Source organism: Maniola hyperantus, chromosome 18, assembly GCF_902806685.2.
Source record: "Maniola hyperantus chromosome 18, iAphHyp1.2, whole genome shotgun sequence".
Lineage (NCBI taxonomy): Eukaryota > Metazoa > Arthropoda > Insecta > Lepidoptera > Nymphalidae > Maniola > Maniola hyperantus.
In genome coordinates, this window is record NC_048553.1 from 10,322,696 (window position 1) to 10,349,073 (window position 26,378).

The following is a 26,378-nucleotide window of genomic DNA, read 5'->3' on the forward strand; positions in this document are numbered from 1 at the left end:
TTCGAACAACTTGCTGCACCAGGACAAAGTTTGTATGAAAATTTTTTTTGTCCACGGGAAAAGATAGTACCCGCGGGACGCACACGAAAGTTGCGAGAAACAGCAAGTATTTATATATACCTTAGAAACTTATTTACTGAAGCAAATATCAAGCGTATATTTATCTAATCAAAATACAGATATTATGTTGCATTGGACTTTCCTATAGGTTTGTATTTTCATATCCTGTTAAGAATTCGCCATTTCACAAGGGCCGAATTCAGAATATGTGCCAAGGTTTTTCATACACACATTCTAATAAAATTCATATAGTTTTACGTAAGACATTGAGATTTAGTGCTGGACATTTGAACATTGCATCTTTCTCATTAGCACTTATGTTACGTCGCATCAATGCGCGTACGCACCGGTATGTTTAAAACGCCGGCGCATTTTACGCTTATCACAGTTCAACAGTTGACTCCAACGCCACAACTTCCTAAATTATTCAAAATCATCCCTTTTATCAAAATGCAAAAAATCGTAAGTGCAATTTTTTTTGGGCATAGGCGAAATCAATTTATTTAGTTTATTTATTAACTAATGTTCAATCAATTTATATAGTTTATTTATTAACTAATATAAAGTATTAGCCAGGACTAAATCAACTAATTAAGTCTTTTAAACTGAAGTTAGTAAGATACAAATTGAAAATTAAGATAGTGGCAGAATCGTCCCTTCGTTTGGCCAAAAATCTAGGGAACCAGAGTGCAATATCAAGTTTGACAGTTGCATTTTACGATTCAAAAGTACTTGTAAAAGTTTATTCGAATAAAAATATTTATATTCTAATCTGAGCGTCCCGCAGCTCGATTCCATATTTTCCTAATACAAATATTTGAAAAGTTTGGACATACCTACATTTAACGATAAAAGCAGATTTAGAATGTATGTTGCCTTCGAATTTTTTTCAATCAAGCAATTTGTTTGATCAACATGTTAACACTTTCATATTAGGTGTTCTCACACAATTTATGGTTAATAATGACTTCACTATACAATCACCTCATTCAAATATTTTGGTATTGATATTTTTGCGTACGAGTACGGTTTATACGGAAAGTATTGTTTCAAAATATAACTTAAGTTTTATTAATCATTAAAGTAACGTAAAGTGCTCTGTAACAAAGCTTTGTTAATTTTCCTGTGTCTATCTAGATGTTAATTGCGTTTCACAACAATGGACTTCGCAAGCTGAAAGGACGGTGCTAAACAGTGAAAGTAAATCGTTTCACAATCTGAGATAGAGACGGACACGATTTTTTTGAGGATAGGTCAGGGTCACAGTTTAAACAGCGTATATCAGTCGAAGCCGTGACAGCCTAGTGGTCAGGACGTCCGCCTCGTATTAGGGAGGTTGAGGGTTCAATCCCGGGCACGCTTCTCCAACTTTTCAGAGTTATGTGCGTTTTTAATTTAAATATCACGGTGAAGGAAAACATGCATGCCTGAGAGTTCTAAATAAGGTTTTCGAAGGCGTGTGCCGTCTGCCAATCCGCACATGGCCAGCGTGGCGGACTATGGAAAAACCCTTCTCATACTGAGAGGAGACTCGTGCTCTGTAATGAGCCGACAATGGGTTGATCATGATCATGATGATGATATCAGTCGATCGTGTTATAAATATAGTTGCAATGTTGACTCAAGTCGGTTTTTATCTGTGACACCAACTACAAATAAATGCATTTTCTTTCTTTCTTTCTAAATGGTTGGATGACAGAACTTTGGGGGTCCAATTTAGCTACACGTTAGCCGTAAGCCGAATGCGAAAACAAATAGCTATCTGTAGCCTAAAAAACATGGGATTAGCTTAGATCTAATCGAACCCTGTTTATATGCCCAGAATTTAAGAGTGAAAAGGAATATTATAGGGTTGTGTTTTAATAATTTGCAGGTATTGTGCGCGTTCGCCTTAGTGGCCCTGGCCGCAGCGGTGCCTCAAGAACAGGAGCCAGCTTATATCCTCAAACAGGAATCTAATGTCAATCCCGACGGCTACAATTTCGAGTAAGTATAAAATTATCCGCCGGCAATCGAAATTAATACTAGTTTGCACTATTTGATTGGACGGACGAGGTAATATAACCAACTTCGTCATTAATGTTGCATAGTTTATGGGGGTTTTAAAAACGAACTACCAGTTTTACTTAATAAATAAGTATTAATAAATCCACCTATGATTATATCTAAAACTAAAGCCATTTGGAGTTGCGGATTTCCGTCCCTCTATGTAATTTCATGACGGACTTTTGTTACCATTTTTCTTTGTTTAAATGTCCTGAACAGTACCATATTCACCTGACGGTCCTTTTTTGATATCGCGAAAAATCCTCACTTTGTCCATAAATCTCTAACGACCACATTTAATAACCAATATATCTGTATTAGCAACGGTCTATTTGTCAAAAATTGTATCCTTTTCATCAATAATAACTTTGCTAAATATCTCATCGATAGATGGTTCAATAACTTTGTGAGTAAATTTCAACAAGACTATTATCCGTGCACAGGTTCGAAACCAGCGACGGCATCTCCCGTCAAGAGCAAGGCACGCTGAAGCAAATCAGCGAAGACCAGCAAGCCCTCGAAGTGCAAGGCACTTACAAATACACCGCGCCCGACGGCGTCACATACGTGGTCACCTTCGTCGCCAACGAGCACGGCTACCAACCGCAGGAGCACATTGAACAACCAGGACAGTAAATAATCTAATGATTTTACGCTTATTTCGTGGTTTAACGACACAATTATAATGTAGAAAACGAGTAGAAGTGCGTGGAAATGAACAAGACAGTGGCTAGTTCCGTACTGCTCATGACAGCTCAAACTACACCTCCACGCAGAACTGCAGTCCCGTCGTAACCACGACTCATGCAACTGGGTCGAAATATCGACAAGTCAAGATCATCAAATGAATAGTATGTACTCGTTATCTACATTATAATAAGTAAATAAGCTATTTCGTTTACCCTCTTGTAAATACGTTCATTAATGTGATATTTTATGCACAAACATAATTTCAGTCCAATTTATAACAGGAACTAATTCATACAATAGAGAAAAGTGCGTATTGTCAATTAATTACTGTTCTAGAACTTAAATTTCTCAAGGCTGTATCTTGTTTAAATTGGATTGTCAAAGCGGCCACGCGTTCGAAGCTTGTACGCAATGTTGCGTACAGTACGTAACATAATGCGCATATTTATAACCATTGGGTACAAATTGCTCAGACTAAGAATAAAGAGACTTGTCAAACGCGTATACCTGGAAGGGACAAAACAACAAAAGAAATAATACTTACGTGTGCAAGGTTATGTTTCATAATTTGCGTTCGCTACAACTTTTACACAGCAATGCAACATAAATGGCTTCTACACATCTTCAATACTAAATTTAAAACAGAAAACTAAATAAAAACTCGTAATATTCGCAATAAATTTCTATCAAAGGCACAAACTACAACGTGCCCCACAAAAAAAGCTAAACTACGACAAAGACAAAAAACTGTGTTTACGTCTCTATCATTCTTCAGAACTTTTCTATACACCTAGCTTGCTCTAACAAGGTATTATTATTTTAATGCCAAATCTACCTTGATTCTTAATCTGAGACAAATTGTATGTAACATGCCACTGACATTTTGTACAATATTTCGTGTAAATTAATATGCATGGAAGCGGCTTAAATGTAAATAGAAAGGAGGATTCGTTTTTGTAATCCCTTATACGATTTTTGTATGTTTGTAAACTATTTTGAATAATATATTTTTTATAAATAATTTTAATGTTTGTTGTCTTCCTTCGTCATTTCCTAATAGATATAGAATTTCTTTACAATTAATGTGAAGAATAGAAACTATTTATTTTTGCACACCCTTCAAATATCATAATATTATTTAATATTATAAATTCGAAAGTGTTTGTTTGTTGGTTTGTCCTTCAATCACGTCGCAACGAAGCGATGGATTGAAGTGATTTGTTGCACGGGTATAGGTAAAGACCTGGAGAGTGACATAGGCTACTTTTTATCCCGGAAGATCCCCGATCGTGTAAGGAAAACGTATTCATGTAATAGTAATCGACAACAAATTCTGTCTCTTGGTTGGTTGAGTTCGCTAAACACATTTTTTCACAGCCAATCACGGGGCAGAATTTGCTACCGATTACGATTACGATGAATACGTTTTTCTGACACATTCGGGGGAGGGACCTTATATAGATCTGCCCTAGATTTGTCCTACGATTGGACAAAGACAAAGACATTTTTTCGTACAGCAAAATTTATCTGCCAGTAAAGAATAAATAATAGCGTATCTTACCCGAAATATAACGAGCAGTAAGGTCTGTTCGCCATCCTTTTCCTCCATGAGTCGGGCAGGCCCGCATCTGACGGCAAATTCTGCGAGGCACAACAATAGCGAGCCAGCCAGAGGTTTCACTGAGTCGCGCCCGCTACTGCTCGATATTTGAGCGAGGCAAGCGCAGATCCATTTTATGATTTTTTCTATTAAAAAATATAGAAATTAAAGTATATTTCGGCTTTCTAGAGCGTTGTCTCTGCCACTCATACCTATGTTATGTTTTGTCGGTCTCAACGACAGAGACAACGCTATACGAAACCGCTATCTCTTTCTAAAGGTCGATGTACAATATTTTACCGCGTTACAGTACGCGGTAAAATATTGTTTGTTATTGGTTGGTGACTCAAAACAGTTAGCACCCCCTGTATTTCTTTTTTTTTTCGATTTACACTTATAAAAGCGCTTACGAAAGTCAGATCGGTATAGTACAATATATTAATAAAATAAGTGTACAAAATATGGCATACAATCTAGATAATACTAGTTAGAAATGGCATAACAATTACTAAGTTACCCAAGCACCTTGTCACTGAGATTTTTGTCTCTATCATTTGTATTGAATTACGTAACAGAGAGAGCAATATACTAACTTATGAGCAGAATCTGCTTTTGGACGGTGGTAGAGTTTATACATTTCATAAGAACCACAAGTTGGTTTACATGATACCCTACATTTTTTTTCTTACCAGCAAGGCCTGGATACAACTCCACGATGCGATCCGTATAGTCTGCCAGTACTAGCACGGCGTCGCTCACAACTTTGGCTATCATTTTATTTTTCATCTGTAACAAAAATGGTAGAAAATAGAATCACTACCCCTATTATAAATGCGAGTGTGTTTGTTTGTTGGTTTGTCTTTCAATCACGTCCCAACGGAGCAACGGGTCGGCGTGATTTTTTGCATGGCCATAGTTTAAGACCTGGAGAGTGACATAGGCTACATTTTATCCCGAAAATCAAAGAGTTCCCACGGGATTTTTAAAAACCCAAATCCACACGTACGAAGTCGCGGGTATAGATATTATTGTCAGTATTGTCTGCGATAAATTGAGATGGCAATTGGCACCCGCACGTCACCCGCGCTCGACCGCACTGGGCTAGCGCGAGACTGTGCGGGTATGCGGGGCGTTCCCCCGCGTCATACCCCGATTGCCATCTGCCATCTCAACCCGGGCAACTGCAACTCATTACGTTGCAGGCAATAATAAATTAGCGTGGCGTTAGTGAGTGGCGGTTCTTAACGTAGTAATAGTATTCTGTGGTCTACAATGTATTAGTATACCATCAGCATCTGCAGCAGACAGGTGACGTAGGACGGCAGGCGGGGACAAGCGGTTCTCGTCGCCAGCAAGTGGCAGCAGTGTGCCGCCAGCGCACATGCGCCCGCGCAGCGCGCCGCCGCCGCGCCCTCGCGTCTGCACACCCGTACTACGATGTTTAGTACGTGCTCCTGGGAAACAGTAACCGTTTTAGCATATAGATCAAAAAATGATGCGGGTATCCAATGTACACAAAAAGTGAAACTTCAGATTTCAAAGAAGATGTAAATCCGCTTTCTTAGATGTGTTTGACGTTTTATCAGAACCCCTAAAATTCTAGGAGATGAATATCATATAGATATATCGATATCATATAGATTTCTTAAAAAAATAAAAAACATAAACAATTTTGAATTAGAAACAAAGTTTTTTCTTTATCAGCCCAAGATAACCTCGGAAATTACACAATCTTCGAGAAAAAATGCATTTATCTGAAACTAATTACACCTAAAAATGGACGGCATTTCGATAATTAGATACAGAACTAGCAAAAATTTTTCGAAAATAATATCCATATTGATTTTTTGAATTTATTTGACTTTTTGCATATTCAGATAATCAATTTTTTATTCTCAATAATATATTCCGCACCTTCAAATCTGGACAAGACACCGTGTTGTACTGGTGAGGGTAGGGCTGCAACATTGGAGCGTTCATCAGGCCATCGGGCAGCGCGAGCAGAGATCCTAGGAACGTCACGGCGGCTGTGCGTGGGCACTGTAACAATATTAATGCATGGTTGTATGATTGTAATGAGTGTAATTAGGCTTTATGGCCGTTCTTATTAAATAATAAATAAATAAATAATAATAATGGTTTTTTTTTGTGTCCAACGTCACTACCCATATTATAAATTGCGACTGTTTGTTTGTTGGTTTAGAATAGAATAGAATATGTTTTTATTCAAGTAGACTTTTTACAAGCGCTTTCGAATCGTCGGGTAGTTTGGTTTGGTTTGTATTTCACTCAATCAGCAACGAATTAGCGTGAGTTTTTGCATAGATATAGGTAACGCCAGCATTTTCGATTCCTTTTTTTATTGCCATACGTTATATGCATTTTTTTTTGTACTATATTGCTATTGATACTTACCGAGGGTCCACAATCAGAGGAATTGAGTACGACGGTGGAAGCGTGTACAAAATCTAGTAAGAGCAGCGAATAGCCCTCCAGAGCTAGAGACAGGTATCGCGGCGCGGCGTGCTCCACTAACACGTCCACTACGGATCTATCCTCGCCGGTTAAACCTGTCAAATGGAAATAAATAAAATAAAAATAAAATAAAAATCCTTTATTTCGACCATCAAGATCATAATTGTTAGTAATAACACACATCTTAAAAAACTAATGTTAGTGATCTTATAACATTCCCGACGCGCTGCAGTAACGAGGCACGCTATACATAGGTACATTGTGGGGTTGAAAAATACTAACTCACTAAAACTACAAAATGAGGCCAATCATTATTGTTATTGGATTGTGTTTAGGTAGTTAATAACGCTAAGTTTTTGCTAGCGTGTTGGTTACACCCTGTATGTTTGGCTTGCACTTGACTGCAATCACAAAGCTAGCGGGAAAAATGGAAGCCGGAAGGGATTCCATCTTCTAGCAGTGCGCATTAGAAACGAGGAAGCAAATCGCTTCGTACGAGTCTGTGGGCAACTATATAGGGGTGCAGATCTTGGCAATGCCTCGGGGTTCAATAGTTAAATCCTAATCCTACTAATATTATAAATGTGAAAGTGTGGATGTTTGGATGTTTGTTACTCAATCACGCAAAAACTACTGGACGGATTTGGCTGAAATTTGGAATGGAGATAGATTATACCCTGGATTAACACATAGGCTACTGTTTATCCCGGAAAATCAAAGAGTTTCCGCGGGATTTTGAAAACGTACATCCACGCGGATGAAGTCGCCGGCATCAGCTAGTGAATAAATAAACAAAGAATAATAACGAATATTGCATACCGTGGTGCAGCGCTCGCTGGTAGAGCTGCAAGTGCGCGAGGTGCGGTCGTCCGCTGCACACGGAGGGCGCGCCCGGCCCCTGCGCCTGTGCCGCTGTCGCCTCGCACAGCAGGCGCAGCGCCACCAACTTTCCCGCTCTAACAGACGAAAAGTTACTATCATCATCATGGTCAACCGATAGACGTCCACAGCTGGACATAGATATTTGAACACAAATAATCATTAACCGACTTCAAAAAAAGGAGGAGGTTCTCAATTCGACTGTATGTTTTTTTTTTTTTTTTTTTGTATGTTTGTTACGCGATTACTCCGTCAATTATGAACCGATTTTGATAATTCTTTTTTTGTTTTGTAGGACATACTTCAGAGGTGGTCCCATTTTAATTTGGTAAAGATCTGATGAATATCTTCGGAGATGGAGAACGGAACTCCTCAATGGATAAGAGTAAATTGCTCGCGATCGGTGTAATAGATTTGTAAACAGTAGGGTTTTAACCAGGCATAGCATATTTTTTTTTACATTTTATACATCACCAGATTATTCATCATTATCATGATCAACCCATTGCCGGCTCACTGCAGAGAGTGAGAACGGTTTGGCCATAGTATACCACGCCGTGTGTGGATTGGTAGACTTCACACCGCATTTGAGAACATTATGGAGAACTCTCAGGCATGCAGGTTTCCTCACGATGTTTTTTCTTTACCGTTAAAGCAAGTGATATTTAATTACTTTAAACGCACATAACGAAAAGTTAAAGGTGCATGCCCGGGACCGAACCCCCGACCTCCGATTAGAAGTCGGACGTCATAACCACTAAGCTATCACAGCTTTATAGGCACACACCAGATTATTAAAAATATTGAAATTTTTGACATTAGATCGAAGATCAATTAATTAATTTGTATATTACTCGATAGTCGGTACGTTCTCATTTCTTAATTGCACAGTATCACAAAAAATGGGTTTGCAGTATATAATCAGTCAGTGGTTTGCAAAAAACTTCAGTTAACTGGCTTTCGCAGATGTGACATTTCAATTTTGAGGGAATCCTTACTAATATTATAAAGAGGAAAACTTTGTTTGTTTGTTTGTTTGTTTGTACTGAATAGGCTCAAAAACTACTGGACCGATTTTAAAAATTCTTTCACCATTCGAAAGCTACATTATCCACGAGTAACATAGGCTATATTTTATTTTGGAAAAAAATAGGGTTCCGTAAGATATTTGGGTTTTTCGGACACAAGGTGTAAAAAATCAACCAGAAAAGTTACTTATTTTGCGTACGCTGCCTAAACTATAAAAGATAGAACCATAAAATGTTCTAATTAATTGTAGATCTTATAAATATCTACAAAAAAGTCCGCGACACACTATACCCATCTATGTCGAGTGAGGCACAGCAACCATTTTTTTATTTAAAAATCTTGAATTTTTTTGGACTACATTTAAACGCGTTTATTTTACTCATGCTATTAATCCTTATCAAAATAAATGATTTCATCACTAAGAACAGTTTATGGAGATAATATTTGGTCTTTGAATGATTAAAATTGGACGTTTGGTTTTGAAGTTATGGCGAAATTAAAATATTACGATTTCTGCTGCACGGCCCGTTGTATTATATAAAGAGGTAATGTCGTTAAGTTTGTTTGTAGGGGGTAATCTTTAGAACTACTGAACCGATTTTAAAAATTCTTTCACCAGTAGAAAGCTACATTATTCCTGAGTGACATAGGCTATACGGGATCTTTAAAAACCTAAATCTACGCGGGCGAAGCCGCGGGGATCAGCTATCTATAATATAAAAATGAATCACTGAATGTGATGCTCATCGCAAATCTCGAGAACCGCTGAACCGATTTCGCTAATTCTTTTTTTATAATATTCCTTGAAGTTCGAGGATGGTTCTTACGAAAAGAAAAATTTTAAAGTTTGAATAGACTATTAGGCGGAACGAAGTTCGCCAGGGCAGCTAGTTTAAAATAATTCTGGATGCTAGGAACTTACAAAACCGTTGCTGACCGCTGATATATAAGGTTATTACTATTATTACTTCGGAAAAATTAAAACTTGCCAGCACCTGCTAGCTGTCCCCATATTAAAGATGTAATGTAGGCTTAACCGAGATGAATCCATAGATTGTCATTCTTCCGTATGTCTGATAAGAGATTCGATAGATTATTTGTCAATTCAATTTCATTTGCGGATACATTTCTTATCAAACAACGGAGATACCTTCGAGTATATCACTAAGTAGGTAACAGTAAGTAACTGTCTCATTGTGAGAAGAGACCCGTGCTCAGTAGTGGACCGGTGATGGGTTGATCATGACGATGTCACTAAATAACGAGTAAGGAACCCACAACTGAATGAATTGTAGCACTTTTGTCAATCGAACTTATCAAAGAAGAGATTCTAGCCGAGTCAAATCGAATGTATTCGTTTAAGGCACTTGTCCCACCGCCGACGAGGAAGCGACTAGCTATCGACTATTTTCTCGTTCAAGAAACGTACAATCGTTGTATGATACCGTGTCAATAAAAGAGATAAATATATTAACAGTAACTAGTTTGTCGCGGCGACATGAGCTATCAAAGAAAAACTCACTCAGCGACACTCTCTTGACGATCAAAACACTCGCACAAAAATATACACCGTCTCATTGGTCATAAACGGGCATCCATCATGATTTTTTGTATTATATAGTATAATATAAATTTTGCTTTTGTATCATGAATCTGGCATAATTGCATTATAAAAGTTCCCAAAAAAAATATCGGAATTAAAAAAAACTATAAATTTCGTTTTGAGGTACGGAACCCTCAGTGCATGAGTCCGACTCGCACTTGGCCGGTTTTATTTTCTTCAATAATTTATCTTTATAAAAGAAATTTAATCCTTACCTGTGCGAGGACGGCAGCGCCTCGGCCTCAAGGCACCAGCCGGCCACAAGGTTGAAGGGCACATGTATTTCCGTGTTGCCATTGAGTGTTTGGTTTGCACTTATCTGCAAAACGCACACATCATCACTTATTTGTTTACAATAATTAATCATTTTAGTGACTATAACGCGGGTGTACAACTTATTTTAGGTATAAGTGGCTTAACTTAATTTTGGCTGTAAAATTTGGTTAAACAATAAATGATTTATTTATTTAGTCTATTCAAAAGATAATGTGTGGATTGTACACAATCTCTTAACCAAACTAAAATGAAAGATCTAAACACAGAACATTATTACTCTAGGCGGGGATCTAAATGTGTTGCTGCCCCTTTCATAACGCGTAAAGGATAGCACTACATTTAAACCTGCCAATTTAGTTTAATTTAGGGATTATGTAGGTACAAGTTACAACATAATTTGCCCTAATATATTCTTTAGGCCTTGACATAGAAAATTATTGATGAGTCATATGATTTCGAGTACAATTCCACTAGTTTGAACAAAGCCGACAATCAACTATTTTTTTGTTGTAAAAGTCTCTTTAAACACTATTTTAGTATAAAATCTGCTAAAAACAATACTTTCCCTGATTCTACCGGACTCGAACGTAGCTCTCATCGACTCCATATGTACCTCATATAGCGCATCTAACAACGTAATAAACATTGACAAATACATGAACAAACTTGCAAGAAATAACACCAAAATAATAAGTTCCACTAAATTGCAAAATAAACTAAATAAAAAACTATTAATTAAATCAAAAGCGGAAAACATTTCTACTGACAATGACTGGCTGAAAACAGATGATTTTGACACAACAGTATACATGCAGTGTTAGAAATTTTGAAAGTACCCTCTTTATTTTTGTAATCTTTGATAAAAATAAATTATGTATTGTTCAAAAACATAGGTACATATAACTTCTGCATATTAAAATGTAGTCTTATTAGCATACTAATTAATTAAGTTAAATTAGTTAAATTAAGTCAGAAGGGTCGGAAGTTTTAAAAATCACACTTTAGAATATTATCGTAATTACTAGCTGATACCCGCGACTTCGTTCGCGTGAATTTTGGGTTCTAATAATCCCGCGGGAGCGCTTTGAGTTGTTCAGGCAAAAAGTAATATATTATGTCATTTTTCAGGTCCTTAACAATATCCATGCAAAAACTCAGGTCAATCCGTTGTTCTGTTGTAGGGTGATTGAAGGACAAACACACTTTCGCATCACTACCCATATTATAAATACGTAAATGCATTTGTTGGTTTATTGATTTGATGATTTGTCCCTCAATCACGTCGCTGTGGGACCACGGCTCGTGATTTTTGAATGGATATAGTTGAAGACATGGAGAGTGACATTTTTATCTAAAAAAATCGAAAAAACTAAATCCACGCGCACGAAGTCGCGGGTATCAGCTATTCTATATATTATCTAAATATATAAAAGAGAAATACCACTCACTCACTGACTGACTGACTGACTAATCACGAAACCTCAGAAACTATAAAGCCTACAAACTTGAAATTTGGAAGGTAGGTTCTTTCTAGGGGGGAGGGTATCAGATATGAAAGGATCTAACTAAATTCTGCTGGAAGGGCTATATGAAAATCCTATGTTTTTGAAGTTAGAGATATGAAAATTGGCATTTAGGTATTCAGGGTTCCGTGTCTTAAGGTGAGGCTGAGTGAGGTCTTTTGTTGCGGGAAAATTTCAGATCTCATGAGAAACCAGAAATTTTACGCGGACGAAGTCGCGTGCATCTGCTAGTATTTATATAAAAGGAAAAGCTGACTGACTGACTGACTGATTTATCAACGCACAGCTCAAACTACTGGACGGATCGGGCTGAAAGGCATACAGATAGCTATTACGACGTAGACATCTGCTAAGGATTTTTGAAAATTTTAAGGGGGTAACATAGGGGTTTGTAATTTGTGTAGTCCACGCGGCCGCAGTCGCGGGCGTGAGATAGTTTATAATATAGGTAGTAATACATAATGTATTCCGCACAGTTACCTCCCGTTTTCGAAGCCTCCTGAGGAGCCTTCTTTTTCCTGCTCCTCTTTCGCATTGGCAATCCTTGAAGAGCTTCGAATTGGACAACAGGTCGCACAGTTTGAATAGGACCATGCACTAGCACTTTGCGCACTAAACACTAGCGGACTGCGTGTTGCGTGTTCGCGCGGAACAAAGGGGAAACGCATCGGATTAAAAACAAAACATTGCTCCGAATGAGATAAACAGTCTAACAATAAATATTATATTACAACATCTGTCGAAGAGTGCCAGATATCGAGTGATAAGTCAGTATTCGCGATAACCAGTACCAGATGCGACAGAATCGGCATGGACCGTAGCGTTTCGACGTAGGTTGTACAGTGTAACGGATTTACTCGTAATCTTAATGCGCAATGTTGGAGTTTCTATTTAACAGGTATAAGATTAAAACAAAAATAAAACGAGTGACTAATTTACTCTGAGTAGTGATTTGTAAGGGTGATAAATTGGGCGGAATAGAAATATACCCGGATACGGAATAATCTACCACCTTACAAAGATTAGAGGAAAAAAAAACTTACTTACTTGATCTATCTACCTAGTAAAGAATAGAAGCTAGCCGTCGACTCCCTTGTAATGTATATGAGGTGTTATAAATGAAATTTGCTAGATGTTAGGCAAAATTGTTTTTAATGTAACTTTTACCGGGGTCGCTTAATACATAAGGATGGCTAATAATGCTTAGTTATTCTAGCTTAATGCCAAGACTGAATTTAGATACATTAGAATGCCTTAGGTAGATAGTACATAAATCTATGTTTTAAATTTAAGATGCCATTGGCATGGAATAGACAATGACACAGTAAAATTCATAAAATTGTTTCAAAATAAAAGCTCAGTAGTAAAGACAGGGTTCTTACTGTACACATACACTAAGAAGGTTCACTAAACTGTTCCAGGATACAAACATTTGCTTACTTGTAGGTGCGAAGACTGCAAGGTAGCTGGACGGCATCGGCCAAGATCCAAAACTCAATTTATTTGATTCTTCACAACCGACATGTTTCATTACAAAGATTTTCACCAAGTCTTATCCATAGAAATTAAGTTGCCAACGTGAATGTGGTAAAGAAATAAATACGAAAACCGAAAACTAAAAACGGAAACGCAAACGGAAAACGGAAACCCTGTAACAAAGAAAAACAAGATTATAATTTGTGCTGTGTGAAAATTTCGACACGTGGAATTTTCCCGATCAAACACAACTCACCTATTTAACTCCTGGCCACCAATGGTTTTCAGGAGTCCCCCACAACCCATTATCCTCATTTATTTGGGAAGGTAAAATAACTGGAACTGAAAGGGAAAATCATGAAATTAGGATTTTCTCTAACCAAACCGCCATTTTGTCGAATCCACATTACTTGATTTTTCACTCACCATAATTGATGAAACATTGAAATACGTTAGGATGATTAAATTTATTACTATTGTATTTTCCCAGGCGAAGCCATGGGCGAAAAAAAGTGAGATTTTCCTGGAACGAAAAAAATTCGTCTTCACATGTTGACTCCAGAAAAATTCTAAATCTCACCAATCGGTGTTGCCTGACGCAACCCGAGTGTGGCCGCTCTCAGTTAGTTTGATCATGAAGCCAATTCATTTTTGAATATTTGCGGAACCTAAGGATATATTATAAGAACCGTTTTGTTAATGACTTAACAATAAACAAATGATATTATGGTTTTATTTAATTATTTTGTTTTATTTTTACGACAATTGACAACGAAGCAAACGCCATCTATTGTGGCTCGAATGAACTCTGAACATCGACCCACGCGTAGTTCTGCACCTTGATGCTAGGTGGCACCAACATACTTTGAACAAAATAGATTTTAATTAAAAGCGAAACGCTAATTAGTAGTTCAAAATTTACAACGTCACAATACTTCCCCTCCTACGAAAAGGTTCAACAGGTTGAACCACGCTGCCCTCAGCGTCATCCAACAACTACTAACAATTTGCCTGAAACAAACAAAAAAAACACAGAAGTTACGCGTGAACGCACATCTACTACTAACAAGGAAAATTGTCTAACAAAATAAATATACTGAAAACAGTGTAAGGTTTTATACATTATACTTAACTACACAACCCTAACTTCTAAAAAGAATATATACAAAAAAACTTCATGGTGTCTAAGACACTTGAGTGGAAACATCTTGGCATCATTCTTCAGCTGACTGATAGAATGCGTCTAGGCCTACGGTGGTTCACTCTTTTAAACTACCATCTTAATATTTGTTACTCAACAAATACGGAAAAACTGGTTGTGAACGGGTCCATCTGATATGGCAACCGTTCTCTATCCCATTCGGAAAAATAAAACCGAATCAAAATCGGAATATGAGAAAAAAAAAACGAAATAACTCTCCTAGAAAATAGATCTCGGAACAGAATCGGAAAAATAACAGAAATGATCCATTATCTAGAAGGAAAACGAAAACAAAACACAAAACCCCCCCTTTTCGTTATCCCCAAAGTACGATATTTGCATTTTTACTTTCTCAACCGGTTGGTCTACCACAAGCATTCCAATCATCACATATTCATCCCTACATACATCCACTACATTCCTCCTCAACTGAACCATGGTAATGTAACTGTTAATTCAGAACATCACTACACTCATACAAATTCCTAATTGAATATTGATAACTTAAATATTCAAACAGTTTAGACCAAACTAAGTAATGGCAAATATCTACTTCTTAATATCCTTAATATGCCAAGTGCCTATTGGGTGGTTGTCAGCTACTCTAACTAGTTCGTAAACCAAAGGTGACAAAACCTTGACAACCCTGCACTTTTCATACTTAGGTGCCAGCTTAGCTGCGAAAAAATTTGTAGCGTCGCTTTGTGGATAGGTCTTTTTCCACACTATGTCCCCAACAGAATAGCTTGCAGACCTACGCCTTAAGTTGTAATGCGTTGCATACTCTGCATGAGCCTGAAACAAATTTCTCCTAACCTGACCAAATATGTCCTCCAAAGATCCAAACTTTCCTGCGTATTCCTCCCTTGGAATTCCGGCCTCGTACTCCTTATCCGTGTCCTTATAGAAGGAACCATTTAAAACCGGTTCTCTAGCGTGGACAAGGAAGAACGGGGAGAATCCAGTGGATTCATTAACCGCACTGTTTATGGCGAACTGGACCTTGTACAGGTTTTCGTCCCAGGACCTGTGGTTATCTTTCACAAAAGCGGCTACAGCAGTCATAACAACCTTATTGTACCTCTCAACAAGGTTAACTTGCGGAGTGTACAGTGGTGTGTAGTGTAATTTCGGAATATTATAACGCTTAATGAGATTACGGAATTCAGATCCTGTAAATTGGGACCCATTGTCCACAATCACAGTCTCTGGAACACTATGGTTCAAAAATACAAAATTCTCTAGCGCTTTAACAACAGCGGCACCTGTGGCACGCCGTAACGGAAACAACATTGTATATTTCGAAAAACAACACGTCACCACAAAAAGAAATGTAAATCCTGATTTAGACCTAGGCAAAGGTCCGACTAAATCAGCCGAAATGACCTGAAAAGGTCTCTCGCAGACTTTAGGCTTCCCTAGCAGACCTGGAGTGGCTGATGTCGTGTGTTTATACGCAGAGCAAGTATCACAATTCTTAACGTACTCAACCACGTCCTTATACATACCACGCCAAAAATATCTGAGGGATAATCTGCGATGAGTTTTGAACACACCAAAATGACCTGCAGTTGCATCTGCATGGTTTTGTTGCATAATTCTAAGGATGTCGTTCTTGTGGACTACCTCTTTCCAGTCGAACTCACTGAGAAGCTGGTATTTACATTTACTGTAACGATATAGTTTATCGTTCAAAATACAAAAATTCGGAAAATTTGCTGGATTGATTTTACAGCCATTAAATGTTTTGTCATACCAGTCATCTACCAAAACTTGTTGACTAGAGTTATCATTACGATCACCAACTACATCTACGTGTATGAGTCTCGACAAGGTATCCGGAACTACATTATCACAACCCTTCCTATGTTCGATAACAAAATTATACTGTGATAATCTACAACCCCATCTGGCGAGTCGTCCTGAGGGATTTTCTAAATTTAAGAACCACTTTAGGGATGCATGGTCTGTGATAATTGTGACTGGCTTGGAACCAAAATAAGCCTGAAATTTCTCCACTGCAAAAATCACAGCTAGAGCCTCGCGTTCCGTCGCGCTGTAATTCCTTTCGTTTTTATTTAGGCTCCTACTGACATACGCAATGGGATGATCGCAACCATCGGTTTCTTGCGTCAGCATACCGCCAACACCATATGCAGAAGCATCACAATGTATTTTGAATGGTTTTTCAAAATTCGGTACCGCAAGAACAGGTGCGGTTACCAACGCATTCTTCAATGTATTAAATGCTACCTCTGCCTGTTCGCTCCACTCAAATTTAGGTGCGTTCTTTCCTTTACTCGTTAGTCTATTGAGTGGTGCAGCGATGGTTGAAAAATTCCTAATAAAGCGCCTGTACCAAGAACAAGTGCCTAGGAAAATCTTTACCTCCTGTGCAGTTTTTGGGGTCGGAAAGTTCAAAACTGCGGCAACTTTTCCAGGATCTGTGCGTAAACCAAATTCATCCACTATATACCCTAAATATTTCAAAGAGTTTCTAAAAAAATTACATTTATCAAAATTTATGGATAGTTGAGCCATTTTTAGTTTATCCAGAACTCTGTTTAATAAAATTAAATGGGTTTCAAAATCAGCAGAACAAATAACAATATCATCTATATAACAAAATACTATTCCATTTTCAATATCACTACAAAAATTTTGATTAAATAACTGGTCCATTAACCTCTGCTGTCGTGCTGGTGCACCGCATAGGCCAAACGGCATGACTTTAAATTTGAATAACCCTCTACCAGGAACTGTAAAACTGGTTTTTTCCTGAGAGTCGTTAGCTAACGGAATTTGCCAGAAACTTGAACTTAAATCAATCGATGATAAAAACCTTGCCTCTTTCAAGCTATCTAGAATTTGTGGAATGTACGGTATTGAGTATGAATCCCCCTTTGTCACTGAATTTAATTTCCTGCAATCTAGGCAAAATCTCCAGTCTCCATTTGCCTTTTTCACTAAAATTGCTGGGTTATTCCAAGGGCTTTCACTCGGAGTAACTACGTCCATTTCCAGCATCCTATCTAACTCTTTACTTAAAGCTTCCTTCTTTTCGGGAGAAAGTGGATATTGTTTTATTTTTATTGGCAAGGCATCACCGGTGTCAATAACATGTTCAATTAATTTTGTTCTACCCAATCCAATTTTCTCTGAAGAAATATCTAAAAATTTATTTACTACAGACTGGGCTAATTCTTTCTGTTGAGATGATAAGTTTTCAAAAGAAGTGATGGTATGAATTTGTTTATTATCAATCGCACAAATATTGTAAAATTGAGAAGGTGCCTTAATTAATTCTAAATTATCAAAAATGCCAGGGGCTAACTGAAATGTTTTCCAAAAGTCACAGCCAAAAATAACATCCGCTATTATAGAGGGTACTACAAAAAATTTTATTATGTGAGTTATGGAATTATAAGTAATCGGAATAAACATATAACCCATGCAATCAAGTTTGTCTCCATTTGCCACTGAAAATGTGGTATCAATACTGCTATGCAATTTATAACCGAATCTCAAAAAAACCTTGTGCGCCTGGTTACCCAAAATTGACGCGCAAGCACCGGAATCTAGTAAACCTGTAATCTCAAAACCGTCAACAAAAACCTTTAAATGTGGCCTAAAGTCTCGTTTATCCACTGAATACAGAACTGTGTCAGGTAAAAGGGATGTTTTGTTGTTAATGACCAAGTTATTTACTTGTGTCTCTGCACAGTTCTTACTAATTAGTTTTTTGAATTTTTGTCCGGAGCGGGTTTACTAATCGCCTTTTTACTACAACTTGGACATGTCTTTACTGTAAAGTTCTGACGTCCACACGAAAAACATCTAATAAATTTCGGAACTGTCCTGCAAAATTTAAAGGAATGGTTACCCTTGCCGCACTTGTAACATAGTTGTTTATTTGTTTTCGTAAAATCAGTGCCTTTACTTGTATCAACCTTAGGTGCAGGTGTGACTGAAAGTGTGTTTATCTGTTTTGTCACTTGTTTGTAAGCAAACTCTGAACTTAAAGTTGCCTTACTGTTAGTAGGCTCAGAAAATAAGGCGGAACGCTGCCTCGCAGCCTCTAGTTTGCGACACTTTTCCTTCAACATTGCGACAGACTTAATGTCAACAAGAGCTAATTGTTCTGAGTAAAAAGGGCGAATATTATGTAATAAAATTTGTAACTTTTGTTCTTCGGAAAGTGGTGTTGACAACCTTGAAAACATGCAAAACATTATAGCGAAATAGATAGACACCGGTTCTTCAGAGCCTTGTGTTCTTGCTCGAATTTCACCTAGCAACCTGTAGTCATAATCTACTGCATCAAATTCCTCTAAAAATAAAGTTTTCAATTCTGACCAAGACGAAACTTGACATTTGTTGCCTCTGTACCATAACAATGCTCGGCCTGTAAAAAGATGAAATGCAGAAACAAATAATTTTCCATCTGAAACGCCATAAGATCTTTTATATTCCTCAACGCGTTCGATGAAACTGCGCGGATCACCCTGTCCGTTGAAATGTAACTTCCACTTGGCAACATTTTTATCACCAGTGCAGTCAACGGCGGTACTCTCGGAATCCAATGATTCGTCGTGAGACGACTCATTGTCAGCATCTAATCTGGAAATCAAACTCTGCAACTTTGTATGTAATTCACTCTTCCTACTTATTAAGCTGAGTTCGGAACACTGTATTCTCAAAATTCTAAAGTACAAATGTGAAGCTAAAGCTTTAGACCTACAGAGGGCATGTCTATCTTTAGTGTCAGAACACTTTTTTAATAAATCTTCTAAGTCTTGAAGTTTTTTAGTAATAACCCCTAACTCACTTTCAGAAGTGAAATCCGTCTCTAAAATTGATTCAGAAGGAATTTCCTGAATTAATTGTTTTAACTGTTTCTTTAAACCTAGCACTGTAGGTGCTGGAGTTTCGGAACGAATGGATACCTCATAACACAATTCGTCCTTCAAAAGTGAATGAAACTGGGCAAAAGTCTGTTCCATTGTGTTAAGTCAAAACACATTTAACAAAATATCGAGCTTGTGTAACTGTCTATGTTTAGCCTTATACAAATTGGTTAAACACAAACACAAAAGAAGTTATTTAAACTATTAAATATACACAAGCAAAATACACAACAAAAACAATATTCTTAAGTCTATCCTAACCTATTTTATCAATTATGTTCCTATTCCAAAATATCGTTAATAATACAAGCACATATTATTACTATAGTAAACAAAATATAACAAAATAAAACTTCCCAAAATTGAATAAATGATTGTAAGGTGCAGTATCACCTTTATGAGTACACAGTGTGTTACAACCTTTACAATTACAAAAGTAAACAGGCAGCAAAGTTGCAATGAACTCTGACTAGCATATTATCTTTCAAAAAAAAACAAAGAGATTGTGCAATGGTTTGATGACTGTTACTTTACACTTTTAACACATAACCTAAAATACAACAAAATCTGTTTCTAAATGTCACTTTAAACTACCAGCATTCAATTAAACTTAACATGTTTTGTGTGTGAAGTAGCTTTTATCGTAACCTTAACACAGCTCTAAACAAAATTTCAACAAAATAATGAAGTATCAAGTCACTGAAAAAAAATTGTTCATAACTTCATACTTGAACTTAATGTAATCTCTGAATATAGTTTATATATTTAGTTTCACAAGTTGTAACTCTTAGTATTTATAAATGTATGTGTGTAACTAGTTAACAGGACATAGCGTTTCAAAACTTTAATTATACTAAGTTACCGGAATTTTCAAACATAAGATGTACTTACTATTGAAAGCAATACCCAACAACAACTCAGTTAAGCAATGTTTATTACTAAACTGAAGGCAAACATTCACTTATACACCTCCAAGGTAAGTCAAATAACATAATTGAGCGGCATAAGCACCATTTATAATGTGTTAATTAAATAAGAAAAAACCAATGTTGGACTATACTCAGAAAATTACTTAACCTATCAGACAAAATTTCTAACTATTAGTTATTATTTAGTTAGTTAACCATAAAAAACAGCTTAGTGCTCTTTGCAATGTGTCACTACTTAGAAAATTGTACCATCAGCGGAGTACATTTCATAAAATTCACAAAATTTCTCAAAATATACAGAAATAACTATATAAAAAAAACGTTCGGGCGCCATTTGTAAGGGTGATAAATTGGGCGGAATAGAAATATACCCGGATACGGAATAATCTACCACCTTACAAAGATTAGAGGAAAAAAAAACTTACTTACTTGATCTATCTACCTAGTAAAGAATAGAAGCTAGCCGTCGACTCCCTTGTAATGTATATGAGGTGTTATAAATGAAATTTGCTAGATGTTAGGCAAAATTGTTTTTAATGTAACTTTTACCGGGGTCGCTTAATACATAAGGATGGCTAATAATGCTTAGTTATTCTAGCTTAATGCCAAGACTGAATTTAGATACATTAGAATGCCTTAGGTAGATAGTACATAAATCTATGTTTTAAATTTAAGATGCCATTGGCATGGAATAGACAATGACACAGTAAAATTCATAAAATTGTTTCAAAATAAAAGCTCAGTAGTAAAGACAGGGTTCTTACTGTACACATACACTAAGAAGGTTCACTAAACTGTTCCAGGATACAAACATTTGCTTACTTGTAGGTGCGAAGACTGCAAGGTAGCTGGACGGCATCGGCCAAGATCCAAAACTCAATTTATTTGATTCTTCACAACCGACATGTTTCATTACAAAGATTTTCACCAAGTCTTATCCATAGAAATTAAGTTGCCAACGTGAATGTGGTAAAGAAATAAATACGAAAACCGAAAACTAAAAACGGAAACGCAAACGGAAAACGGAAACCCTGTAACAAAGAAAAACAAGATTATAATTTGTGCTGTGTGAAAATTTCGACACGTGGAATTTTCCCGATCAAACACAACTCACCTATTTAACTCCTGGCCACCAATGGTTTTCAGGAGTCCCCCACAACCCATTATCCTCATTTATTTGGGAAGGTAAAATAACTGGAACTGAAAGGGAAAATCATGAAATTAGGATTTTCTCTAACCAAACCGCCATTTTGTCGAATCCACATTACTTGATTTTTCACTCACCATAATTGATGAAACATTGAAATACGTTAGGATGATTAAATTTATTACTATTGTATTTTCCCAGGCGAAGCCATGGGCGAAAAAAAGTGAGATTTTCCTGGAACGAAAAAAATTCGTCTTCACATGTTGACTCCAGAAAAATTCTAAATCTCACCAATCGGTGTTGCCTGACGCAACCCGAGTGTGGCCGCTCTCAGTTAGTTTGATCATGAAGCCAATTCATTTTTGAATATTTGCGGAACCTAAGGATATATTATAAGAACCGTTTTGTTAATGACTTAACAATAAACAAATGATATTATGGTTTTATTTAATTATTTTGTTTTATTTTTACGACAATTGACAACGAAGCAATCGCCATCTATTGTGGCTCGAATGAACTCTGAACATCGACCCACGCGTAGTTCTGCACCTTGATGCTAGGTGGCACCAACATACTTTGAACAAAATAGATTTTAATTAAAAGCGAAACGCTAATTAGTAGTTCAAAATTTACAACGTCACAGTAGGAGTGTTTTATTTATGCACTATTTTATTGGTAATTTTAGCAAGTTATTTTATCGTAATGCTAACGATCTCCCGCAGCTTCACTCGGCGAAAAATTAAAACTTGTTTATTATATATATCCCGGGGGAATTTCGAAAAATCCGGTCTTCTTTTCTTGAATACATTATAAAGGCAACCTCTGTGCTTAGCTTTCTAGGTTTGAGGGTTTAGACTGGACGTTGATGAGTTAGTCAGTGAATCATGTTTTTTTAATATATTCTTTTTTTTTTTTTTTCAAGTCCAAATAAATAATAATAATATGTAAATAAATAATCGTAAATAGTAGTAATAAGTACAATTAAAGTACATTAAAAATATAATATGTTAAATATAATATTTATGCTGAGCACAATATGTTTTTTTCTTTTTGCCTGTCAGTTAGATTATTTTTCTAAGTAACACAACAAAATATATTTCAAACTGATTTACGAAACTGTATTTTAGGGTTTCACTATTTCAGAGAATCTGCAAGGTCAAGTGCGCAATCAATGCGTTTTTGTAAAGGGAGCATTACTTTGTACAGCCAAACAAGTAGTATGTTATTCATTATCATTAACAAAAGGTAGATTTCGATCTTTATATAGCTGTGGTGTGGTTAGGACGTCCGCCTTCTAATCGGAGGTCAGGGGTTCGATCAAGGGCACGCACCTCGAACTTTTCGGAGTTATGTGTGTTTTAATTAATTAAATATCACTTGCTTTAACGGTGTAGGAAAACATCGTGAGGAAACCTGCATGCCTGAGAGTTATCCATAATGTTCTCAAAGGTGTGTGAAGTCTACCAATCCGCACATGGCCAGCGTGGCAGACTATGGCCAAAAACCTTTCTCACTCTAAGAGGATACCCGTGCTCTGTAGTGAGCCGGCGATGGGTTGATCATGATGATGGATTCAGATGTAGTTTTTTGTAGACTTTATATGTAGTTTCAAAATGGCTATAGGTACAACGGCCCATCTGACTCTTCAAGTTTAAATTTTTGCGAAATAAGATAGTCCAGCAGTATACAACACACACAGTGTACCTAAATAATAGTACTATGCATTTCAAATGAGAAGATTATTTATCAATTCTGCAAGGTTCTTCGTAATTCACGCCTATTAATCTTGTAGCAGCAGCGTTCAAAAACTGTTATATTTTTAAACAAAGCCAGCCAGCAAAAATATGTGAAAAACGAAAATAAAAAATATATGAGAAAGGTGAAGATAAAAAAAGCTCAAAATTCAATTAAAAACATTTTTTTTATTTAAAAAGACGAAGACTAAGAAATCTCGAATTGAAGTTTCCAAAGTACATTTCAAAGTCATCCATACATGGCTGTGGTCTACTTAGTTAAAATGCATAACTACATATTACTGTAAAATTCAACGATTTATGCTGCAGTGCAAAATACTCATTAGCATTTACCTACTGTATGCATTTAAAACAAGCGTTATGTAACAGTTCATTTAACATCACCTTCCAAGGCAGATTTATGATTATGTAGCACTAACTGTGACTGATTTGCTGAAACCTTGAAGGCCACTTTCGATGCTTGCGTTACGCCGTACCTAATTAGAGGCAAGCGCAGACAACGGACCATTGTCTGCAGAGGACAATCATCCATCGCATCATCTTATTACTACGTCTAGCGAAGACTAGATCATCCTCGGCGTACTTATTATTAACCAGCTTATGCTCGCAATTTCATCCGCGTGGACTACACAAATTTCAAACACCTATGTCACCCCCCTTTTAGGGGTTGAATTTTCAAAAAACACATTTAATTTTTTTTTCGTGATGTTTATACAAATTCACGGTTTTCGGATTTTTCCTTTACTTGTGCTATAAGACCTACCTACCTGCCAAATTTCATGATTCTAGGTCAACGGGAAGTACCCTGTTTTCTTGACAGACACGACGGACAGATACAGACAATGAAGTGATCCTATAAGGGTTCTATTTTTTCTTTTGAGGTACGGGACCCTAAAAACCGGATGAATATCACCGCGGGAATTCTTTGAATCATTTGCCGAATCCCAATAGTAGATAGAGCCACCACAAGTGATCTATTTCGACGGTCAACAAAAGTACGTCGCCTGCGCTTGCCCTAAAATGTACGTCTATACTAATTGTGCAGGCGAGTTAGTAAAATTGATTGTATGACACCATTTCGAGTGGTCAATAGATTGAACTGTGAACAGATTTATTTTTAGAGACCACTCGTACCTAATTAATACATTACTCGAAACTCACGCGGACTCATATTAAATTTTTATTACTTACTAGGTGATGCTCGCGACTTAATCCGCGTGGACTACACAAATTCCAACCCCCTAGGTGTTGAATTTTCAAAAATCCTTTCTTAGCGGATGCCTACGTGTCATAATAGCTATCTGCATGCCAAATTTCAGCCAGATCTGTCCAGTAGTTTGAGCTGTACTTTTTTCCTTTTATACATATATCTAGATTAGGGCGGATTGATGTTTGATCTTACACGAGCACGCCACATTGCCAGCTGCGGCACGGCCGAGCCGAGCCCATATTATATATCATATCTTGCCTTACAAGCTATAAAACAGTCAAGTGGTGTCGGATATAAAGGCTCACTCACCTTGAGCAAGGTCGCGTTGAGGTGCACCAGGTAGTTGAAGAGGTGATGGTGAGCGTGCGGGTCGCGGAGCGCGTTGGGGTCGCCCAGCGCGGCCAGCATGCGGCGCCACAGCACGCACGCCACGTCGGGCAGCCAGCCCCGCGCCGCACCGCCCAACACCACGCCCACGCCAGCGCCCGCACCGCCCAGTCCTGCTATACCCCCCACGCCTCCGCCCGCGTCGCTCTCTGACCATTCTGTGACGGATGGGAACATCGCGAAATATGAAAATTGGATCTTTTCACAATGTCTTGGACAATACCATGAAATCTACTATTACACAATTCCAGCTTTCCATGAGCTGTTCGGTGGTGTTTTGACTTACAACTTATGACATGAAAACTAGGGCGTTATGATATCTTCTGCGGCGCCGTAATGCACCGTACTACATGCCATCTCAAAACACTTACCAACGTTGCCACCATCCGAAGCCAAATCTATTTGTAATGGAGAATCTTTTATAGAGCTACTTTCAACACCGCTGGATGGAGCCGGCGATGGGGAACGTGAACCTATGGACAGAAAACACTGTTGAGTTATATATTGTTACTTTGAGTAAAAGTTAAGAGGTGGCCAATTTTGTAAGGAAGTTTGCCCCACTTTAAACAAAAAAAATCATATTATAGTAATCGACACACTTTAGAGATTTTTAGGGCTGATTTTTACCCCCCCTTGAAACCTTCCTAATATGACGGTTTTACATTACAATAAAACCGATATTATGTGCCGAGAGGGAAAACATACAGCATTTATGTATGAAGAAGCAATTATGTACTCACCGCATATATGCGCGCTTCATCCATAAACATGTATATTCCTATGCAATAATGTAGTTTACCTTACCGGATATAGGGGCGCTAGTGTCTCACCCAGCAAGGCAGTGAGCCGCTGCCATCTTGGATGTCATAGTCTTCACCAGGAAGAAGTTCCTGCAATGCTGTATGTTTTCCCTCTCGGCACATAATATCGGTTTTATTGTAATGTAAAACCGTCATATTGATGTGCCTCCGGAAAACATACAGCATTTATGTATGAAGACGTGTTTGTTATCTGCTGGTGAAATGTATTACCCACAACGCTATGATGAATCAAAGGGAGTTAATCTGTCAATTGAATAACAAAAATATTAATCGTTAAGTTAGATCATATAACCACGTCCCCTTCATTCATTGTCACCTATTAAAGTTATTGTTATTTCTAACCAGGGTTAATAAGTTAAAATATA

General features: G+C 37.3%; 2 protein-coding genes across 5 annotated transcripts in view; one reads left to right on the forward strand and one right to left on the reverse strand.

Annotated features, from left to right (window-relative positions):
• LOC117990552 (probable Rho GTPase-activating protein CG5521) overlaps positions 1-26,378 on the reverse strand; it is a 55,193-nt gene that overhangs the window by 13,450 nt on the left and 15,365 nt on the right. For all 4 annotated transcript variants that reach the window (XM_069504576.1, XM_034978001.2, XM_069504575.1 and 1 more), the window contains 9 exons: positions 25,564-25,665; positions 25,115-25,350; positions 10,598-10,701; positions 7,691-7,827; positions 6,812-6,966; positions 6,311-6,436; positions 5,683-5,850; positions 5,086-5,182; positions 4,358-4,542 (listed from right to left, as the gene is read on the reverse strand). In XM_069504576.1, coding sequence (XP_069360677.1) covers positions 4,358-4,542; positions 5,086-5,182; positions 5,683-5,850; positions 6,311-6,436; positions 6,812-6,966; positions 7,691-7,827; positions 10,598-10,701; positions 25,115-25,350; positions 25,564-25,665 — 1,310 coding nt within the window. The remainder of the gene's footprint in view (positions 1-4,357; positions 4,543-5,085; positions 5,183-5,682; positions 5,851-6,310; positions 6,437-6,811; positions 6,967-7,690; positions 7,828-10,597; positions 10,702-25,114; positions 25,351-25,563; positions 25,666-26,378) is intronic.
• LOC117990573 (endocuticle structural protein SgAbd-6-like) lies at positions 390-3,732 on the forward strand. The gene is made up of 3 exons (XM_034978034.2): positions 390-522; positions 1,934-2,046; positions 2,550-3,732. The coding sequence occupies exons 1-3, from the start codon at positions 394-396 to the stop codon at positions 2,740-2,742; spliced, it is 435 nt and encodes a 144-aa protein (XP_034833925.1). The 5' UTR covers positions 390-393; the 3' UTR covers positions 2,743-3,732.

Bases quoted from the DNA above. Each gene is read 5' to 3' on its own strand.
- LOC117990573 (XM_034978034.2), top strand. From the start codon at position 394: ATGCGCGTACGCACCGGTATGTTTAAAACGCCGGCGCATTTTACGCTT. The intron at 523-1,933 runs GTAAGTGCAATT...AATAATTTGCAG, and splicing joins TTATCAAAATGCAAAAAATC to GTATTGTGCGCGTTCGCCTT. The intron at 2,047-2,549 runs GTAAGTATAAAA...ATCCGTGCACAG, and splicing joins CCCGACGGCTACAATTTCGA to GTTCGAAACCAGCGACGGCA.